At 43.7% G+C, this 20,834-nt stretch overlaps 1 protein-coding gene across 1 annotated transcript; it reads left to right on the forward strand.

Annotated features, from left to right (window-relative positions):
- Positions 1-2,100: 2,100 nt before the first annotated feature.
- Positions 2,101-7,891, forward strand: LOC137416773 (uncharacterized). Its single transcript, XM_078784512.1, has 5 exons — positions 2,101-2,289; positions 6,347-6,454; positions 7,170-7,319; positions 7,547-7,569; positions 7,703-7,891. Exons 1-5 carry the CDS (start codon positions 2,106-2,108, stop codon positions 7,889-7,891), a joined length of 654 nt encoding a protein of 217 aa, XP_078640638.1. The 5' UTR covers positions 2,101-2,105.
- Positions 7,892-20,834: the final 12,943 nt, after the last annotated feature.

The raw sequence follows: 20,834 nt of genomic DNA on the forward strand, positions 1-20,834 counted from the left end.
CGGGGCTCCTGGGCGTAGTGGTCCATCGCCTCGTTGGGTTGCTGACGTCGCGTTAGCAGCAAATATCGTGCATACACCGGGCTTTCTTCCTTTATGTACAGCCGTTTGAGCTCCGCGATCGAGAGGTCGTACGTCGCGAATTGAGCGATGGAATTGTACACCTTGTAGTCGATTTTTGAATGAAGCGTTGCTAGCTTCGCGGCAGCCGTCGGCGCGGTCTCAGGCTCCTCGAAATGATTCTCCAATGTTCTGAGCCAGTGCTTCAGTTGCAAGCCACCACCCGGGGCTTGCGGGTTGGCGCAGAATATGGCAACCGCCAGCGTCTTGTTGCCAGCCATGTCGGTAGATCTAAATAAATTAAGTGTTGTGGAAAACCAATCAGGTCCACACAACTTTAGTCCAACTTGTGGTTTAATTCCATTTAGATCATGACATCATCCTGTAATGCTGGAAATGCAATAAGTATACGATGTGGCATCACATGGAACCATTCATAACATTCAATGCAAGCAAGCTGAATATTCTATGCTGGCGTACCGTTAGCGAGTCTACCAGATGTAACGTGTCACAGGAGAAGTCTCGGAGCACCGTCCGCAGCAGCGGGTCTTATAGTCGCGCCCCTAGCGGTGTCAACGAAAAGCGAGCATCACCCCGGGTTCAGTACGAATACGATTTCACTACACGTACGTTGATTGTGCAAGGCTTGTGCCTTTATTTCAATGGCTGAACTACATGGCTGGAAAAATGAAGATCACTTTTTCTCTGCGATCATTTATTTTTGGCTTCAATGATATGAAAGAACATGTACATACGTTGTTTTTGTTTTTAGTGGCCACGGCGAAAATGGCAATTTATTTATCGAGAAAGGAAAAACTGAAAGGAAAGCCGATTGGGCAATGTGATGTCTTGTTCTTTTTTAATGCCTTGATATCTGCAAGACTCAAACTTGAATTTTGTGTTTCTGAAAGAAAGAAATGTATTGATGAGTTTATGAACATCTGGTGTTTTGATGGGATCTGCATGGTGCAGGAGAATGAATTAATGATATATTTGTAGGTTTGTTTGGATTGAATCGGTGTGTGGTCGGTTTTTCTGTTGTTGTTTTTCTTTTCTAGTTCATTGTACTGTTTTGATTTCCTGTCATTATCTCTTTTTCTTTCCTGTATTTTTGATGATTGTGCCTGTACTGAATAGTATCTTCACCGACTGGCTTGTATTTTTATATTTTTGTAATAAAAAGTCTCTCTCTCTCTCTCTCTCACTCTCTCACTCTCTCACTCTCTCTCTCACACACACACACACACACACACACACACACACACACACACACACACACACACACACACACACACACACACCCTCTTCCCGCTCACATTTTGAGATTTGGCGATTTTATTATTGCTCTTTCCTGTGCAAATACGCTCATTGAATTTCAAAATAAACTTCACTTCCCTGCAGTATTCAAACTATCTGATGATACAAACGGTCTTTCTGTCAATCTTTGACACACGTGACTCAGTATTACTTGCCAGTGTGATGAACATGAACTGAACGGACAAGTTCCAGAGGAATGTTGTTGTTCCAACCTTTTCTTGAAAGTGGTTTCTTATTTATTACTTGAAAGTTATTGATGTGGGGAAACTGTCTTCATATCAGCATATCTGTGGCAATGTTATATCTGAGCACAAATACCCAGGCTTCATACACATCCCCTGTGCTTGTATGTAAGGTCTTCCCACCATTCAATGTCTTCATTCTAACATTTCTGAATAGGCTGAGATTTTACAAAAATATCTAAACTTTTGAAAGTTTTATCTGTGGCCAAATTAACATTCACATCAACGTGTAATCAACGTGTAATACATCAACGTGTAATACAATTACAGTATTGTCTTAAGACACGCAGTTTTTTTTTTTGGGGGGGTCACAGGGTGTGCGTTAGTGTGTGGTGAAAGTTTAAAGTACTGTAAATGATTTAAACAGAAGATAATGCCTCAAGTACAGAGGTACTTCACATATTGGCACTTTGTCAGATTAAGGTACTCAGAGTGGAGCAAACATCAGGAAGAGTGGGATGTTTTTTTGCCTCTAAAGGTTCACGCACCATGTACGCTCAAGTTGGCTGTGAGAAGGATTCCTGTCATGTGCAACCGGAATTGGAACAGCCGACTGTGCTTGCGTGTGGAATGAAGGTTGAGGAGCTGGAGGCATTTCCCGAGATTCTGCAGATAAAAATAGAGGATGTGAACTCCTTTGGTCTGGCGGAGGAGCAAAGTGACCAGCCGAATGGTGAGTTGTGTGAATCACTTCTGATGATATCTGTGTGTGTGTTGGGTGCCCTTTTTTTGTCCCCCGTCGCTCAGCGGAGCGAAAGGGGGACTATGGCTTTCCCCTCCATCCGTGTGTCCGTCCGTGCATGTGTGCATGCGGCGTGCGTGCGTAAGCGAAGGACCGCATTCGAATTTGGTGTGTGGGTGCAACCCACGTCAAAATCCAAGATGGCCGCCGCCATGTCTGTCTGATGCCATGTATGTCTGAACCTTGTAACCTGCATATCTTGAAAAATAAGCGATGTACCAACTTCTAATCTGGTGTGTGGGTGTATCGAGGCAAAAGGAAAAACGCTATTGAAAATTGGGTCGCCACGTCAAAATCCAAGATGGCCGCCGCCATGCATGTCTGAACCTTGTGAGATGAATATCTTGAAAAATAAGCAAAGTACCAACTTCTAATTTGGTGTGTGGGTGTATCTCGGCAAAAGGAAGAACGCTATTGAAAATTGGGTCGCCACGTCAAAATCCAAGATGGCCGCCGCCATGTATGTCTGATGCCATGTATGTCTGAACCTTGTAACCTGCATATCTTGAAAAATAAGCGAAGTACCAACTTCTAATTTGGTGTGTGGGTGTATCTCGGCATAAGGAAGACCGCTATTGTAAAGTGGGTCGCCACATCAAAATCCAGGACGGCCGCCACCATATATATGTCTGAACCTTGTGAGCGAAATATCTTGAAAAATAAGCGAAGTACCTTCTGGTGTGTGGGTGTCTCTAGGCATAAGGAAGAACGCTATTGAAAATTGGGTCGCCACGTCAAAATCCAAGATGGCCGCCTCCATGTTTGTCTGATCCTTGTGAGCGAAATATCATATCATAGCATGTTTTCTGCGTGTTCCACTTTGTCAACTCACATCACTTCCCCGACGGGGGACCTAGGTGTAACGCTTGTTGTACACTTGATGAAGGCTCCTGAAAGAGCTCGAGCAGAATGGAAGGGAATAAAATGTAAAGAGGAAACAACAATAGCAGAGTATAAGTGACAGTGAGATGAAGGGAAGGGGATGTGGACACATGGGGGTGAACAAGCTCTGCAGAAATTGAAGGAAACACAGGAATAAGAGGAAGGGGAAAGTTTGGATGAAGAAACCAATCAACGAACAAACGAAAAGAGGCGAGTTGAGGCAGTGTGAGGTGAAAAGATGTGAAAAAGGAAGAGAAAATATGTGAAAGAGGAAGAGGTGAAAAAAGGTGAGGTGAGGTGAGTTGAGATTGGGGGTAGTGGGGGGGAGAGGGTTGTGGGAAATCACAATTACCTGGAAAAAGGGAATGCTTTGAAATGGGGTCACTTGGGGGTGGAAAAGATAATGGTTGGATGGAGGATGATCTGAGATTGTGATGAACAGTTGTCTTGAAGACTTGGAGGGAAGAATGAGATGGGAGAGAATGTGGAAGTTGATTCCACAGGTGGTTAAAAAGGGGAATGAAAGGGTGAAAGTGAACAGTTTTCCTGCATTTTGGGAGTTTCACCAGAAGGGATTGCTGGTGGACGTGTTCCCTGCAGAAACCTTCGGGGCAGGGGTGGTGGACGCAATGCATGGAAGGAGCAGAACAGAAAGGAGACAGGACAAGAAAGAGATACCACTATCCTGTCTGTGCAGTGAATGTGATAGGCCCATAGACTTAGCTTCATTGCGGAAGATTCCAACTATCTTGAGGCCTTGGTTCCACAGTGCCAGCTGAGCAAGGTGTGAGGCAGGGGTGCAAGCCCCTAGGGGCTGCTGTGTATTTTGAGTTGTGGTTCCATCTGCCAGCACAAGAAAATTCCCCTCGTGAGGTCAAGTGCACGAGTTGGTGTACTTTGAGCTGTGGTTCTATCCTTCAATGTGAGACAATCCCCTCATGAGGCAAACTGTGCGCACTGAAATGATGTCTGGTGAAACAAGGAAAAGGAGAGCATTGTGGTGGATTATTCATTTTCATTCATTCGCATTTGTCTCTGCTCGGCGTCTTGGAGATAATTATTCTCCAACAGTCTTGTCGCCCGTTTGGGAGTCTGAGTCCATTACAATTCACATGTTTTAAAAACCAATTTATATCTCTCACCTGTCACTGGAGGAAACAACCAATCGGCTCTCACCTCATCAATCATCCCCAGTTGTGACTATCATTCGATAGTTAGTCAACACAAGGCTCTGCTCGTTAAAGACGGCTGAATAAAGCAACCAGGAAAAGCTCTGCAACATTAGGCCATTTCAAGCTCTATCCAAATTCTTGCACAGCAGCAGGCATTTCTAAGTTGCACAAGTATGAAAACCCCAACAATACAAGCTCACATCTGCCACTGTACATCACTTATTGGCGAATCGTCAGCGATAGCTTATACGGAACGCTGTTCTGTGGAGGAACTCATTTGCACTGGAGGAACTCTTTTGATCATTCAATGCTCATTTGCACTGGGGCCTTGGTTTGCTGCAATGTTAACATTCATCCGTGGGATGGTGCACACATTGATGAATTCAATGCAAGCGCTAAACCCGGATGGCAGTTTATACCTGTGGCCAGATCTGAACTGAGACAATATGGCTCAAAGACATGTGTGCACAACTTTTAGGTATCTTGCCAGTCCAGTCCTTCAATACCAATTAATCAACACATGATTAGCTCACCTGGAACGTAGTTCCGGGGAGCTTATGCTGTGGTGCATTGTCAGTCCGTAAACACTTGCAACTTCTTCTCCGAAACTGCTGATGGGATTGACGAAACCTGGCATAAATGATATTTGGTACGTTGTGACTAAAGTTTGTTCACGGCATTAGAAAAAAAAATCGGGGTTTCAGAGGGTCTACTATGTGTCAAAGTGGATCCAGGTTTGACCCCCCAAAAAGGTATTCGATTTTTTTTCTCTGAAACTACAAACACACAATTTTGATGAAACCTGACCACAACCTTCACCAACCGTGATGTACCAAATCATATCATATGTTTACATGTCATGGCTTTGGCCTATTCATCCATTCTCTGCATTTGTCAATTTTGTTGGGTTTGTGGGTGTAGGTGATGGCATAGCATAGTGGAGATAGAACTGTGTAGGGTAGCATAGACCACTTGTGAGTAGAAAGCTAATCTCGATGTATTTATGCAGAAAAACTGTGAGCTTAAGATCATTTATGACTTCACACGGTGGGTGGAGCTTGTTTGAACTAGGTATGGTCAAGATTAGTTTCTCCAGTTTGTGATTGCTCCCTGTGGTTTTTCCCAATGTTTTTACGAATATAACAAGTCAGCCATAAAAACGCACATCTTTATCCAACAACAACAGCAATCACAGACAGTAACCGGACATTACGATTGACAAGTAAGCCCGCCCACATGAACAAGATAGGAAAACGGCCCCGCCCAGTAAAGGCTGAGAATAGGTGGGCGGTCAAGAGGGCCGCGAGGCCCCTCCCCGGATGAACTCGGGCAATTGGACAGCGTGACATCAGAGCTCGAAGGTTCGAGCTTGGAGGAAGAAGAATCGCGCAGGTTCTCGCTCGGTCTGTCTTTTGGCTGTGGCGGTCGCATTGTCTTGTGTGCACTCGTGCAGAGAAATGTTCGGAGGTCACAAAAAACCATTTGCAACTTTGGAGCCAGGGGTGTTGTTTGACGGTGGTGTTTTTCGGGAGAGCTGGAGCTGCCTCACGTTTTGGATGGAGACAAGCGAAAGAGGACCAGCCGCACGAACCCCCTCACGTTCATGGCAACGCGGAGAGGAACTTTGTGCCATTTTGTGCGTTTCCCGCGCGAGCATCTTCAGGCCGCCTTGTGCTGCCAACTTCATTCGGCGATCTCGTTGGAGCAAAGCTGAGTGCCATCGGCTTTAAAACATTTTATTTTCATAATCTTTCCCCTTGTCTGTTTTCGTGTCTGATTGGTGACGTCTCGCATTAGGATTTAGTTTACCTCACCTTTCAATTTTTATTGCGTGCATTCCGTCCAAAATGCAATATTTATTGATACATTTTATGAGTCTTAGCTATACATGTGACACAAGAGTGCCTGCATTTAATAAAAGTTACTTTTTCCAGATTTATTTGTGAAAGTGGAAGTGAAAACTGAGCATGACATTGTCCACCTGGATCGACCTGAACCAAATGATGCTGAAGCTTCTCTCCTCAAGAACTATCCCCATGAAGGTTTCTGTCGATGTCTACACATGAGGATTTAGTTTACCTCACCTTTCATTTTTATTCCATGCATTCATTTCGTTAAATTTATTATTGTGGCATTTTTCATTTGTCGTGTTTGTGGGTTTGAGCAGAAGCCCCGTGAGCTCCATGCATGTAAGCACCTTGCCCCTTCAGTACCGCCAAGATTTCGGCCGCCTCGGCAATTGAGGACAGTCCGGCTATCCGTTCAAGGCTGTTGTTCATCAGCCATGGACCTGACAATTTGTTAACCTGCCACACTCTTTCGAGACAAAAAAAAATCAAACAGTCACATGTTGGATTGCAATTGTTTATAATTCGACAATAAAAGCAGTTTGGTGGAGAAAACCTTTATTTTTCCGCTGTACATTTTTGTTGCTTTTTTCTGTTTTGCTGGTTGTCATTTTTTGTGGTGGTGGAATTCCCACTGAAGATGTGGTCAGGGAGAAACCATCTCATAACATAGGCAGTTTGTACAGAACATAATTATTTGATGTCATAATGTTTTCCCATGATGCCATTCCTGAGGCAAATGTTTTACTTTCTCTATTCAAGAAAGATTTTAATGTTTTGAAAGAGATTTTAATGATTTTAATTTTATCTGATGATTTAGTGCAATATTTCTTTATATATTTTAAGAGTGTGGAACCAGCTGTACATTTGACACAAGAGTGCCTGCATTTAATAAAAGTTACTTTTCCAGATTTATTTGTGAAAGTGGAAGTGCAAACTGAGCACGACATTGATGTCCACCTGGATCGACCGGAACCAAATGATGCTGAAGCTTCTCTCCTCAAGAACCATCCCTTTGAAGGTTTCTGTCGATGTTTACGAGGCTGGCCCAAGCCAATAGGTTAAAATCTCAAAGTCTGAAATATACTGCTCCTACCCGATGCCCTTGCTCCATTAGACCATAGGAGTTGGAAAACTAAAAATCAAGACGATTGGATCACATTTAGGGGTCGCTCCAAATGCCGAGTTTTAATCTTTATGTTGTTATATACAATGTTATCGTCAGTTGAGTTCGTGTATTCTTTCCATTGTATTGTGTGATATTTTCTGCGCTGTCTGTTGTTGTAGATATCTGTTTCTGCCTGCGTTTTGTGAGTGACTTTTTGAATATTTGAATTTGCCTCGAACTGTAGTGATTGGACGACCTCAATCGTCTGCTTTAATGTCGTTGTCATATGCAAAGAATGTTGTCAGTTTTTGATTCATTCCTTTTCATGGTTGAAGCGAGGCATGCACTATGTCAACGACAAGGAGTTTGTCCAAAGTTTGGCTTCTCAGAAAAGCCCAGTCCAGTATCCAAGGCACCGGTTTGCCAAGAAAAGGCAGTGTGTTCCGGCTCTTTGCTCAGCACCATGTGGAGAATGGGATGAGTGTACGAGAGAGCGCGAAACTCACAATCCAAGCTGTCAATGAGTTGTGGGAGAAAGCCGGTATTCCCACCTAGCGCCCTGATAACGCTGCACCCAAGCTCACAAAGCAATGAAACGCTTACCTCCTTCTGAAGAAGAATCGCGGCCAAAAGACATTCCGACCATGTGAAGGAGGAAATATTCATGGCAGACCGACATGATCTTTTCGACATTGCTCATCAAGACGCACTCACGCTAATGAAGAACGAGGAGGACAAGCAGTTTCTCCTCATGCAGCGGGACGACCCACAGAGTTGTTATATGGCTGGTATGGATGTTATGCAAGCCCAAAAAGAAACCCGCAAGCAACAGCGTAAGGTCGCCGAGGACGCGCGAAACCAAAGGGCAAATGCTTTGACAAGTTCCTTTGAAAGAGCCAGCCCTTCAGGGACTGCCGCCATCAGTGAAGATGAGAGCAGTGAAATTGACGACGACGAGTACCAACCAAAGCTGCAGCCGTTGGCCCCCAAGCGCAAGCGCCACCGTATGGTCATCACTCCAGAAGTAGCGGCTGAGATGGACTGAGTGAAGCTGTTGGACCGTGGCGCCACTTTTGTGGCAACCCACCGCAAAGAGAAGCCCACATCCACCAAGGCAACACTCAAGATGTGATTTTGGATGTGATGTGTGCCGATTAACCATGGATCGATGCTTTGGATTTTGAAATAATTATTGTTGTATGATTGATTCAGTCTTCTGATTTTGAATTACCTGTCTGATAATGCTGGAATGTGTTTGAGTTCGAAATATCCATGTTTCATATGTGTTTGAAATATCCGTTTAACTTAGTAGCTTTGGTTGGTCTATTTGTGTGCATTAAATTACAAAATCTGTATTTCTTGCTCTTGGGGTGGAAATGTGCATTTTGGAGCGACCTCTAAATACTATTCAATTTGACTGAAATTTATGGTGTATACTTTTAATGGTCAAAGGAATGGGGGCATGAGGTAGGAGTGTGACTTTTCAAACTTCTTTTGGTTTTGGGCCACCCTAATTTTTATTGTCTCCACATTTTGATTTGAGCGGTTTGATGATGAACTCTGGTGTTAAGAAAAAAAAAAGACCACATTATGATTTAATTGCTGTAAGATATAACCACGATGGTAGATCAATTTCTCAAACATCAATTATCCCCTTCATTATGACATAAAATATTTTAATCGACAATAATATACCTTGTTGCATCCTATTTTCCTTAATTTGTACAATCAATTCTGATTGCATTTTAATTTGACACCTGTTATTATAGCCCCTGTTGGACTTTGTTCAAAATGGAGGTTTATGGATTGGGTCTCTTCTGTCTGCAGCCATATCTCGTACATGTATGGACCGATTTTGTTCAGACATAATGGTGTTCATCTGCACATCATTTTCTTTCGTGTTGCAATCAAAGATGGCCGGCTGGTGGCCATTTTCCGTGTAAAACAAAAACTATGTTGAACACATCCTCAACCATTTGTCAGACACTCATTTCATGATGTTGTTCAAACTTGGCAGACGGATAATTATGAATGATGGCTAACATATGCACGTCATTTTCCTTTGAGATCAGATCCAAGATAGCCAACTGGCAGCCATTTTGTTACTTTAATATTTCCCCAACCATTTCTTGAACATGCATCGCCCGATTTTGATCACACTTGGCATAAGCACCACATGATGGTATATATGTGTGCATTGTGCACCTCCCTTTATTGTGCGATCTGATCAAAGAGGGTCGACTGACGGCCATTTTAGGTGTAAAAACCCAATATTGACCACATCCTGAACCATCTTTTGCACATGCATTTACTAATCTTGTTCAAACTGAATGACAAAGAAAATGAACATATGTCACCCACAGGGTGAACCGTATCTTGCCAAAATGTGAAAATTCCGTTTTTTCGTCATGACGTCATCAAATGACGTCATAGCGTCAAACTGTTTACAGATCTGGGAAGCACTCATCAAGGGCATTCATATGAGGTATTACTCGATATGGTACCTACGATTTCAAAATTTGACCTTGGGGTCAATAATTTTCGACCTCCAGCGCTAACCATGAAGGTCAAGGCCGATCGCCACCAAAAACTAATCAGCTGAGCGCCGGACCATATACTAGATTCCCATGAAGTTTGGAGACGATCCGATCAAAGTTACTCAAAAAATTAGTGTTTCGTCGACCTCCATGATTGGCCGCAAAGTGACCTTGACCTTTGACCTTGACCTTCATAATTTTGTGTGCTAAAGGGTATCTCTAAAAGACTCTGATATGCGAACTTACAAGAGTTTCCAAAGGGAACTGTGCTCTACAGAGTGACCTAAACAATGCGAACTAAAGCAATACAATATACATTAAAAGTGCAGTTTTTTCGTCATAACGCCGTCAAATGACGTCACATTGTCAAACTAGTTATATGTTTGGAAAGCACTCAACAAGGGCTTCAATTTGAGGTACTACTCGATATGGTAACTGAAACTTGAAAATTTTACCTTTTGGTCAAAATTGAATGACCTTCAAAATGACCTTGAAGGTCAAGGCCGATCGACACCAAAAACTAATCAGCTGAGCGCCATACCACACCCTATATACCCACCAAGTTTGGAGATCAAAAGATCAAAGTTACTCAAAAAATAAGGGTTTCGTTGACCTCCATGATTGACCGCAAAGTGACCTTGACCTTTGACCTTGACCTTCAAAATTTTGTGTGCTGAAGGGTATCTCTATAGGACTCTGATATGCGAAGTTACAGGAGTTTCCAATAATAACTGTGGTCTACAGAGTGATCTAAACGTGAAAAAAAATGATTAACCACAAACAAAAAAACAAAAAAAGAACATATGTCACCCACAGGGTGAACCGTATCTTGCCATTTGACCTTGACCTTAATAATTTCGTATGGTGAATAGTATGTCTTCATGACCAACGCACATGAAATATTGAAAGATTTTGATGAGAACTGAGGAAATAATTTTTTCATGAAAATTCCGTTTTTTCGTCATGACGTCATCAAATGACGTCATAGCGTCAAACTGTTTACAGATCTGGGAAGCACTCATCAAGGGCATTCATATGAGGTATTACTCGATATGGTACCTACGATTTCAAAATTTGACCTTGGGGTCAATAATTTTCGACCTCAGCGCTAACCATGAACGTCAAGGCCGTTCGCCACCAAAAACTGATCAGCTGTGCACTAGACCATATACTACAATATTGTAAAGTTTCGAGCTGATTCGACTAACAATACTCAAAAAATAAGGGTTTCGTTGACCTCCATGATTGACCGCAAAGTGACCTTGACCTTTGACCTTGACCTTCATAATTTTGTGTGCTAAAGGGTATCTCTAAAAGACTCTGATATGCGAACTTACAAGAGTTTCCAAAGGGAACTGTGCTCTACAGAGTGACCTAAACAATGCGAACTAAAGCAATACAATATACATGAAAAGTGCAGTTTTTTCGTCATAACGCCGTCAAATGACGTCACATTGTCAAACTAGTTATATGTGTGGAAAGCACTCAACAAGGGCTTCAATTTGAGGTACTACTCGATATGGTAACTGAAACTTGAAAATTTTACCTTTTGGTCAAAATTGAATGACCTTCAAAATGACCTTGAAGGTCAAGGCCGATCGACACCAAAAACTAATCAACTGAGCGCCATACCACACCCTATATACCCACCAAGTTTGGAGATCATAAGATCAAAGTTACTCAAAAAATAAGGGTTTCGTAATTTGACCTTGGGGTCAATAATTTTCGACCTCCAGCGCTAACCATGAAGGTCAAGGCCGATCGCCACCAAAAACTAATCAGCTGAGCGCCGGACCATATACTAGATTCCCATGAAGTTTGGAGACGATCCGATCAAAGTTACTCAAAAAATAAGGGTTTCATTGACCTCCATGATTGACCGCAAAGTGACCTTGACCTTTGACCTTGACCTTCAAAATTTTGTGTGCTGAAGGGTATCTCTATAGGACTCTGATATGCGAAGTTACAGGAGTTTCCAATAATAACTGTGGTCTACAGAGTGATCTAAACGTGAAAAAAAAATGATTAACCACAAACAAAAAAACAAAAAAACAAAAAAACAAACAAACATACAAGCTGACTGATACATCTTGCAAAAACTTCGTTTTGGCAAGATAATGAATGATTGGTTACATATGCACATCATTTTCTTTCGAGATTTGATCTGAGATGGCCGATTGGTGGCCATTTTGTTGCGAAACCATGTCCCCCAACCATTTCTCGACATGCTTGGGCCGATTTTATTCGAACTTGGCACAAAGACAATGCTTTAGAGTATACATATGCAGATTTTTTTTGTTGTAATCCAACAAAAGATGTCCAGCTGACACCCTTTAACTCCGCATGGCAAAATTACTAAAAACATGGGAGCCATGACATTTTATGTCTTTTTCGTCTTGTTGATTGATTTTACTTGCGTGACTCGGCACGCTCCGCGCGTCTCACCACACGTCGTTTCAGAGGGATAGGCATTTTTGACCATTTAGGTGTCTTTTGGGTCTTTTGTGTCTTCATGGTGTTTTGGGACTTTGGGGCCATTTGGGTCCTCAGGGCCATTTGGGTCTTCAGGGTCTTTTGGATCCTCTGGGCCTTTAATGGTATTTTGTGTCTTTGGGGTGTGGGGTGTTTTGGGTCTTCGGGGTATTTTAGGGTATTTTGGTTCTAAATGGTCTTTTTTGGTCTTTGGGGTTTTCAGGGTCTTTTGAGTCTTTGGGGTATTTTGGGTCTTTGGGGTATTTTGGGTATTTGGGGTATTTGGGTCTTTGGTGTCTTTTGGGGATTTTGGGTCTTAAGGGTCTTTTGGTTCCTCTGGGTCTTTGGGTCTTCGGTGCCATTTGAGTCTTCGGGGTCTTTTGGATCCTCTGGGCCTTTCAGGGTATTTTGGGTATTTGGGGTGTTTTGGGTGTTTTGGGTCTTTGGGGTGTTTTGGGTCTTTGGGGTGTTTTGGGTCTTCGGGGTGTTTTGGGTCTTCGGGGTCTTTTGGGTCTTTGGGGTGTTTTTGGTCTTCGGAGTGTTTTGGGTCTTCGGGGTGTTTTTGGGCTTTTGGGTATTCAGGGTCTTTTTGAGCCTCAGGGCCAGACGGGTTTGGGACACAAGATTTTGAGGCAAACACAGAGTTAAGGCATTCAGCTTTTTCACGTGCTGAGTCGGCAACTGTGTAGCCGTTTGAGGTAAGGGTGGGGATGGAGGGGGAACAAACACCAGAAACAGATTTGACAAGACGCCACCAGGATTTGTAAGAGGGAGATAGGTTTGAGAGTTCACTCGTGAGAGAAGAGAGATATTGTTTCCTGGCTCTCCTGAGGGTCGATACACACTTGTTCCGGGCTTTATCAAAGGAAATGAGATGAGATTGCCTTCCGTTGGATTTGCCGTACAGGAGGCGAAGGCAAGTTGTTTCAGAGCAACTTCCTCACCACAAGATTCCATGTACGATGGACGGAAGGAAGGGTATGACAACTGAAGACTGGATGGGATAAATCTGTGCACGAGAGAGAGCAGTTTTCTTTGGAAGAATTCCCAGGATGAGTTGATGTCAGAGGCAGCAGAAATGGGAGACCAGTCCAGATGATTTATGGCTGCTTGAAGACCATGCCAGTTGGCCTGAGTGAAATTCCAGACTCGTCGACGCTGAGGAGGCTCTCTGAGAATGGCCAGAGAGATGTCCACTTTAACAAGCACATGATCGGATGAGCAGATTGGAGCAGAAGAAGAGCAGCAGACATTTGCAGGGAAGTTAGTCATAGCCAAGTCTCGAAGAGAAGATGCTCCGTTGACTGAGATCCATGTCGGGAAATTGACAGATTGTGTCAGTCCCAATGAGTCACAGAAGTGCTTTGCTGATGTGCCATGGTTGGTGAGAGGTACCCACACCCAGCCAGCTGGCATGATGACAGTTGACATCACCACATATGAGGTAGAGAGAGTTCGGATGAGTCAATATAAATTTGTCCATGTTATCAGACAGCGAGATGTAGATGGAGTCATCACTGTTTGGTAGATGGTACAACACACATATGAACAAAAGGGGGTGGGGGAGCGAAGGGGACGTCGTAGCCAGAGGTACTCCTGGTGGTGAGGTGGAGAGACGGCAGTGCAGGGAGAGTGAGGAAGAGAGGTTTTGATGAAGAGGGCAACCCCACCTCCAGCACGAGGCTCAGGTCTATCGTTCCAGATGAGGGAGTAACCAGATAGAGATATTAAGGAATCAGAGACATCTTGAAGGAGGAAAGTTTGTCAAGCAGATTAAGCAACCTGTATGGAGAGATAAATCTGGTTTGAGCGAAGCCCCAGATGTTTGAGGTCCATGCCATTAAGGACGAGGAAGGGGGAGCATCGAATATAGGGGAGGGGAGGGCAGGGGAGGGGTAGGGTAAGATCAGGAGGGGGAGGTAGGGAGAGCTGTTGATAGTGTCAGATTTCAGAAGAGCGAGGAGAAAGGGAAGGAGGAGGAGGACAAAAGGTTGGGGTGCAAGCAATTGTGTTGGTATGGGAGGAGAGGCCTACTTTTTATATTCTTTGTTAATGCTTTGTCAAAGTGGATCAAAGGAAGAAGGATAAAGTTGAAGAAGTATGGTGAGAACTGGAATTGGAAAAGTGTCTGCTGGTGAGGATTGAGTTATGAAGGAAGGAGAGAAAAAAAACCGGAGGGGTGAAACACATGGTCGAAGGACGAACGAACGAACATGGGGAGAGAAGGAAATTATATATACCAGTGAGGTACCCGTGCTATGCACGGGTACCTCACTGGTATATGTAATTTCCTTCTACGCATGGGTGGCAGGCCAGAGGCAAACAGACAATACAGAAACGGCGAATGCTAAAGCATGAAACCAATAAATTCCACATTCCTGTCACACCTTCAGTCGCACGTGGACATGGACAGCAAGTTCGTGAAGGACTTCCCTGAAAAACGTACCTGTTCACAAACAAACAGGTTCGTGTGTTCCATACCCAGTCAATGGCGAATCTGCATGTGGCGATCCGTGAATTGACGTTTAGAAAGTAGAATAATACTGAGAAAGTAGAAAGTTTAGAAAGAAAATAAATATATCATCATGGCATTTCGTCATTCACTTGAACTCGATATCTCTTTTTTCATTCCAAACAGCATAACTCCAATCACAAATTAAATAACATCAATATAAAAAATAAACTTTCAACAACATTCATGACATAAACAAATATTGAAATCCTGATGTGAAGTTCCGTACGGTTGGGTGAATACAATTACGAATTCAAAATCGTAATTGTATTCACTCAATTCCAATCATCAATTGATACTTCAACAAAACAATGAACACGATTAACGTTAAACCATTTAACATTACGATTGAATGACGGTTGTATTGGGATATTATCAAACCCGCACATTGCCGTCATCTGTCCACTTCTGAGTTCGCGGCAGGTTCATAATTCTCATCAAAATCTAAACAGTATTTGTAGAATTTCAATAAAAGCCACATCACTGTTCATATCGGTAAATATTATTCTATAGTGTTTGGAAAAACTGGGAAATCGGAAAAAAATTGGAAATACAATATAGCCTATTTTACTCCAAGGGGTCCCAGGAATACTGTTACGTGCTCCTCCCCAACCCCCGGTCACGGTGTACCTCCGAGCCCCGAGAGGAGTCACGGCAGAAAAATGTGTTATTCTGCATGTCAAAGATCAATGGTGACGCCACAACAATTGTTACCAACAAACAAATATTGTATTAAGATCACAAGAATAACAGTACAACAATAATAGTAATCAAAAGTACAATCAATATATGTCCTATGATGGTACCATCAGTTGCGTGATATATAATTCACTGTGTTCCAAGTGAGTGAACCAAGAACATTTCCAATGTCTCTTTCCCGGCTTCAAACCAAAGTTGAATCCGGTTTCAAGCCAAAGTCGATCCCAGCTTCAAGCCAAAGTCGATCCGCTCCAGCGATCGTCAGAACAATGTCTAATCGACCAGAATCCCATTCGGATGACAGGCACAGTCACGCGGCCAGAGCTGCGCAAAGGCGCCGACCAGGCGACTGGGAAATCACACCCTCGGGTATGGACGTTTCACAGCTCCAAATCGGCGAACCGCAGATTTACCTTCAAAATCCACGTTACACACACATGCACCAGATAAATGTCTGAATGCAGTGAAAACAGCTGAAGCGAAGCAAAGACCTTTGCGCATTGGGATGCGCAAAGCGCGCAAGTCAAAATGGCTGATGGCCCATTCTCGAGGCGTAACGGCACGACGATGATTCTCCTCGGACTCAACTGCCAATACCTGACACGCAGGTTGATCTGTCACGGCGATAACTCTGTCGCAGGAATCCCTTTCCCGGGAAACCCGAAAGTTCACTTGCGACTCTCGTTCGGCAACGTTCGCTCAGGACCTTGAAGCAACGAGCTTCTTCTCCGACTTCACTTGCTCCGCCTTCTTTTCTCTCCCTCTTCCTCTTCATCATCATCCGGTTCCGGATTCATTTCAAACATTAATTTTTTTACCTTCTGAAAACAATAATATCTATTTCCCTCAAACGACAACAATAATAATACATGGAATCAAAAATGCTTACAGTGGATGAAAACCACAACAACGGAAGTGACGAATCCATAACACTTCCCCCCCCTCAAGAAAGAAAGTTTGAACATACTGAAAACTTTCTTTGCAGGCAAAAATTCTTTTAACAAACAAAAGTAAAACTCACACCCAAATCATCAATTCCCGTGAGCAACGATAATTACTATTTCCCAAAAATAAAGCAACAAAACTTCCAAACAACCTACAGAAATTTCCAAAGTTAGTTCACACTGGACAAAGCATCAGCAATGAACTTTGTCCCTGCCCTTTACATGCTCAATTTCCAAGTTGAACTCCTGCAAAGCCAAACTCCACCTCATCAACCTCTCATTTTTAATTTTCATTTTTTTGAATGAAGGTTAAGGAGTTATGATCAAAAATCCAAAGCAAAGCAAATCGATAGCACTTTTTGAAGGAGGCCGAGCTGTGAGCCAGGTTTCATGGTGGTTGGGTGGTGAGGCTTGGGAGTATTCACTGCATGGACGCATTTAGGAACGTGGAGTTCACGGGTTAATCCGTGTAGGAATCTTGGCTCGGCTGCTCCTGAGCACTCAGTGCTTCCAACTCTTCTCTTGATCATAAAAATCATAATCGCAGTTGTAGAGTCGGGTGCTGTAGTCACGTGAGTAGCGGTCCCCATCTCGGCTACCACCGTAATAGTCATCCCGTCGAGAGTTGCCAAAACTGCGCTGCTGCTGCTGGGAGCCTCCGTAGTAATCACGACTGCGGCCACCACCAAAACTGCGACTCCCACCCCGGGAGCCATAGCCACCCCTGAAACTACCTCCACGTTTTCCTCCTCTGGAGATCCCTCGACGCCCATGGCCTGCCTTCTCTACTGTTATGGTCCAACCATCCAAATCCTTGCCATTCAAATCCTTTTCTGCATCTTTGGCGTCCTTTGTGTTTTCCAATGTGACAAAGCCAAACTCTCTCGACTTTTGCGTCTCCCTGTCTTTTATCAGCAGCACTTCCAAGAGTGGTCCATATTTGCCAAAGATAGAGTCCAGAACATCTTCACTTGTGTCAAAGTTCAGTCCACCTACAAAGAGCTTGCCAACATTGCCTCCATCCATGACTTGTGTGTGCTGACACTTAGTTTCAGGGTACTCGACAAGAAGTGCCTGTGCAAAGCGTGACATCAGTACCTTCTCCTTCTCTTCAGAGCACTTCCTACCCATAGCACGAGTCCCGGCACAGGATGGAAAGATACCCGGCATCTCCTGCTCTAACTGTGCGGTGTTATTTTCCAATCTAGGCTTTTCAACAAACATCGGATTACCAGAAACTGGACCACCGGCCAAATCATTCCCGATAACAAAAGAGATTCCCTCTACAGGAAGAGTGGCTTGTAAATCTACGGTGACCGGTCCTGACACCAAATCAGACTTCAAATGGATGACATGAAGTGGAGCTTTAACATAGCCACCAACCCCCTGTAAAAGAACATTAACACCAGTTGCCGTCTTCTCTGGCAATGGCAAAATGCCTTCAAGCATCAAAGATTTATGTGCTCCTGTGTCCCTCAATACCCTAACAGGTCTCTGGTTCGTTAAGTCTCCATCCAGTGACACAAACCCCTCAGAAATGAAAGGTTTGTAACCCCCTTGAACAAGGTCGTTCTGTGATGCCGTAACTTTGGCATGGGATCCTTCAAAAGGCACTGTCCTCCAAGGACGATTTCTCGTATTTGCCAATGCATTCGGAGTTGTACTAGTCTGACTCCGCTCCTGATTTTTCCTTTTCAGTGCGTAACATTGGAACATCAAATGCCCAGGTTTCTTGCAAAAAGCGCAAGTAGGCCCGGAGGAAAAACTCGTGGTCTGCCTCGAGCCCCCCCGGAAGATTAGTCTGTCTTGGAACTGTAGTCTTCTGATCCCTAAAAGTCGCGGTATCAGATTTGTCTTCATTGTCATCTCCAGGCCGCCTGTGAATATTTGTTCTCCACACCTGATTTACCATAACTCCCCTGGCTAACTCTAGGCGAGAAGTTAGTTTGTGGAACCCCATCCTGTCAAGGCATAGTCATCTGCCACGGATGCTGCCTCATACAACTCTGGTACTTTCTTTTCATCCAGATGTACTTTAATGTTAGCGTGGACACACTGTTTGAATTCCTCCACCAAGATCAATTGTCACAACAGTTTGAAGTCTTTCCCAATCCCCTTCAAATCACCACACCTATCAAACATGGTTTCCTTCATTCTGGCAAACTCCACATGGGTTTCACTCTCCCTCTTCCTGGCATTCCGGAATTTTTGCTGGAAAGCTTCAGGGACCAATTCATAGGCTTTGAGAATGGTTTTCTTCACTATCTCATAATCTGCACATTGGTCAATCGGTAAAGCCGAATAGATATCTTGAGCCTTACCCACCAGAACACTTTGCACTAACATAGTCCAGGACCCCACAGGCAATTTTAGCATTTGAGCCACTTTCTCAAAGTGTAAAAAAAACTTGGCTACCTCCTTTTCATTGAAGGGTGGAACCAGCCTCACATGCCTACCAACATCCGAAGTGTTCTGACTAGTTGTCGAACTAGCCGGCATGGATACGACTTCTCTCCGTTCTCCCATTAATTCCAGCTCCTTGAGTTTAAGCTCCTTCTGATACTCCATGTCACGTTCCTTTAACTCCCTTTCAGTTCTCCTTTCCTCTGCTCTTTCCCCTGCTCTTCTTTCTTCTTCAGCTCTCCTTTCCTCTGTTATTCTCTCCTCGAGTTCTTGTTCCTGTTCTATTCTTCTTTCCTCGAGTTCCCTTTCAACTCTCCTTTCCTCTGCTCTTCTTTCCTTGGCTTTCCATTCCAACTCTTTTAACCCTTCCTGGCTCTGCAGTTGCATCTCCATTTTCCGGAGCTCCATATTTTCTTTTTCCTTGGGTAACCAATCCGAGGCTACCTCTGTCCATATTCCTTGTCCCACCAGAGATTCTACCACCAATGTCTGCATCTCTGCTTTCTTCATATGAGCTCGGACCTCCAAGTTAAAATGTTTGGCCAATATCAAGAGTTCTGATCTTTTTAACGCTTGGAACTGTGCCTCATTAGGGGACGCCGCAAACGTTTCTGCGTCAAACACCATGGTGACTATTAGTCAGCACCTGTTAACCTTCACACAAAAAAAAAAAATTCAAAATTTTTTGAAAAATTTGGGAATGTTAGAAAAATTCCAAATTTGGGAATTTTGGGAATTTTAGGGAATTCTCTCCTGGACGAGGATGTTAGGGAATTTAATCCCGGATGAGGTTTGGGAATTTTGTCAGCAAAGACGAGCCCCCAATTTCTTCACAGTACGAGCCCCCAATTTCTCCACAGTACGAGCCCCCAATTTCTGCTATGTGCTCCTCCCCAACCCCCGGTCAGTGTACCTCTGAGCCCCGAGAGGAGTCACGGCAGAAAAATGTGTTATTCTGTATGTCAAAGATCAATGGTGACGCCACACCAATTGTTACGAACAAACAAATATTGTATTAAGATCACACAAGCATTACAGTACAACAATAATAGTAATCAAAAGTACAATCAATATATGTCCTATGATGGTACCATCAGTTGCGAAATATATAACTCACTGTGCTCCAAGTGAGTGAATCAAGAACATTCCCAATGTTTCTTTCCCGGCTTCAAACCAAAGTTGAATCCTGTTTCAAGCCAAAGTCGATCCCAGCTTCAAGCCAAAGTCGATCCGCTCCTGCGATCGTCAGAACGATGTCTAATCGACCAGAATCCCGTTCGGATGACGGGCACAGTCAGGCGGCCAAAGCTTCGCAAAGGCACCCACCAGGCGACTAGGAAATCCAAAGGTGCCCTCCAGGCGACTGGGAAATCACTCCCTCGGGTATGGACGTTCACTGCTCCAAATCGGCGAACCGCAGATTTACCTTCAAAATCCACGTTACACACACACGCACCAGATAAACGTCTGAATGCAGTGAAAACTGCTGAAGCAAAACAAAGCATGCGAGTCGAAATGGCCGACGGCCCATTCTCGTGGCGTAACAGCACTCTGATGATTCTCTCCGGACACAACCGCCAAAACCTGACACACAGGTTGATCTGTCAGCGATAACCACTCTGTCGCAGGAATCCCTTTCCCAGGAAACCCGAAAGTTCACTAGCGACTCTCGTTCGACAACGTTCGCTCAGGACCTTGAAGCAACTAGCTTCTTCTCCGACTTCACTTTCTCCGCCCTCTTTTCTCTCCCTCTTCCTCTTCATCGTCGTCCGGTTCCGGTTTCATTTCAAACATTAATTTTTTTTACCTTCTGAAAACAATAATATCTATTTCCCTCAAACGACAACAATAATAATACATGGTATCAAAAATGTTTACAGTGGATGAAAACCACAAAAAC

Source organism: Myxine glutinosa, chromosome 1, assembly GCF_964187855.1.
Source record: "Myxine glutinosa chromosome 1, kmMyxGlut1.1, whole genome shotgun sequence".
NCBI lineage: Eukaryota > Metazoa > Chordata > Myxini > Myxiniformes > Myxinidae > Myxine > Myxine glutinosa.

Coding starts and splice junctions, on each gene's coding strand:
- LOC137416773 (XM_078784512.1), top strand. CDS start 2,106: ATGTACGCTCAAGTTGGCTGTGAGAAGGATTCCTGTCATGTGCAACCG. Junction 2,290..6,346: donor GCAAAGTGACCAGCCGAATG/GTGAGTTGTGTG, acceptor TACTTTTTCCAG/ATTTATTTGTGAAAGTGGAA. Junction 7,570..7,702: donor TCTGTTTCTGCCTGCGTTTT/GTGAGTGACTTT, acceptor TCATGGTTGAAG/CGAGGCATGCACTATGTCAA.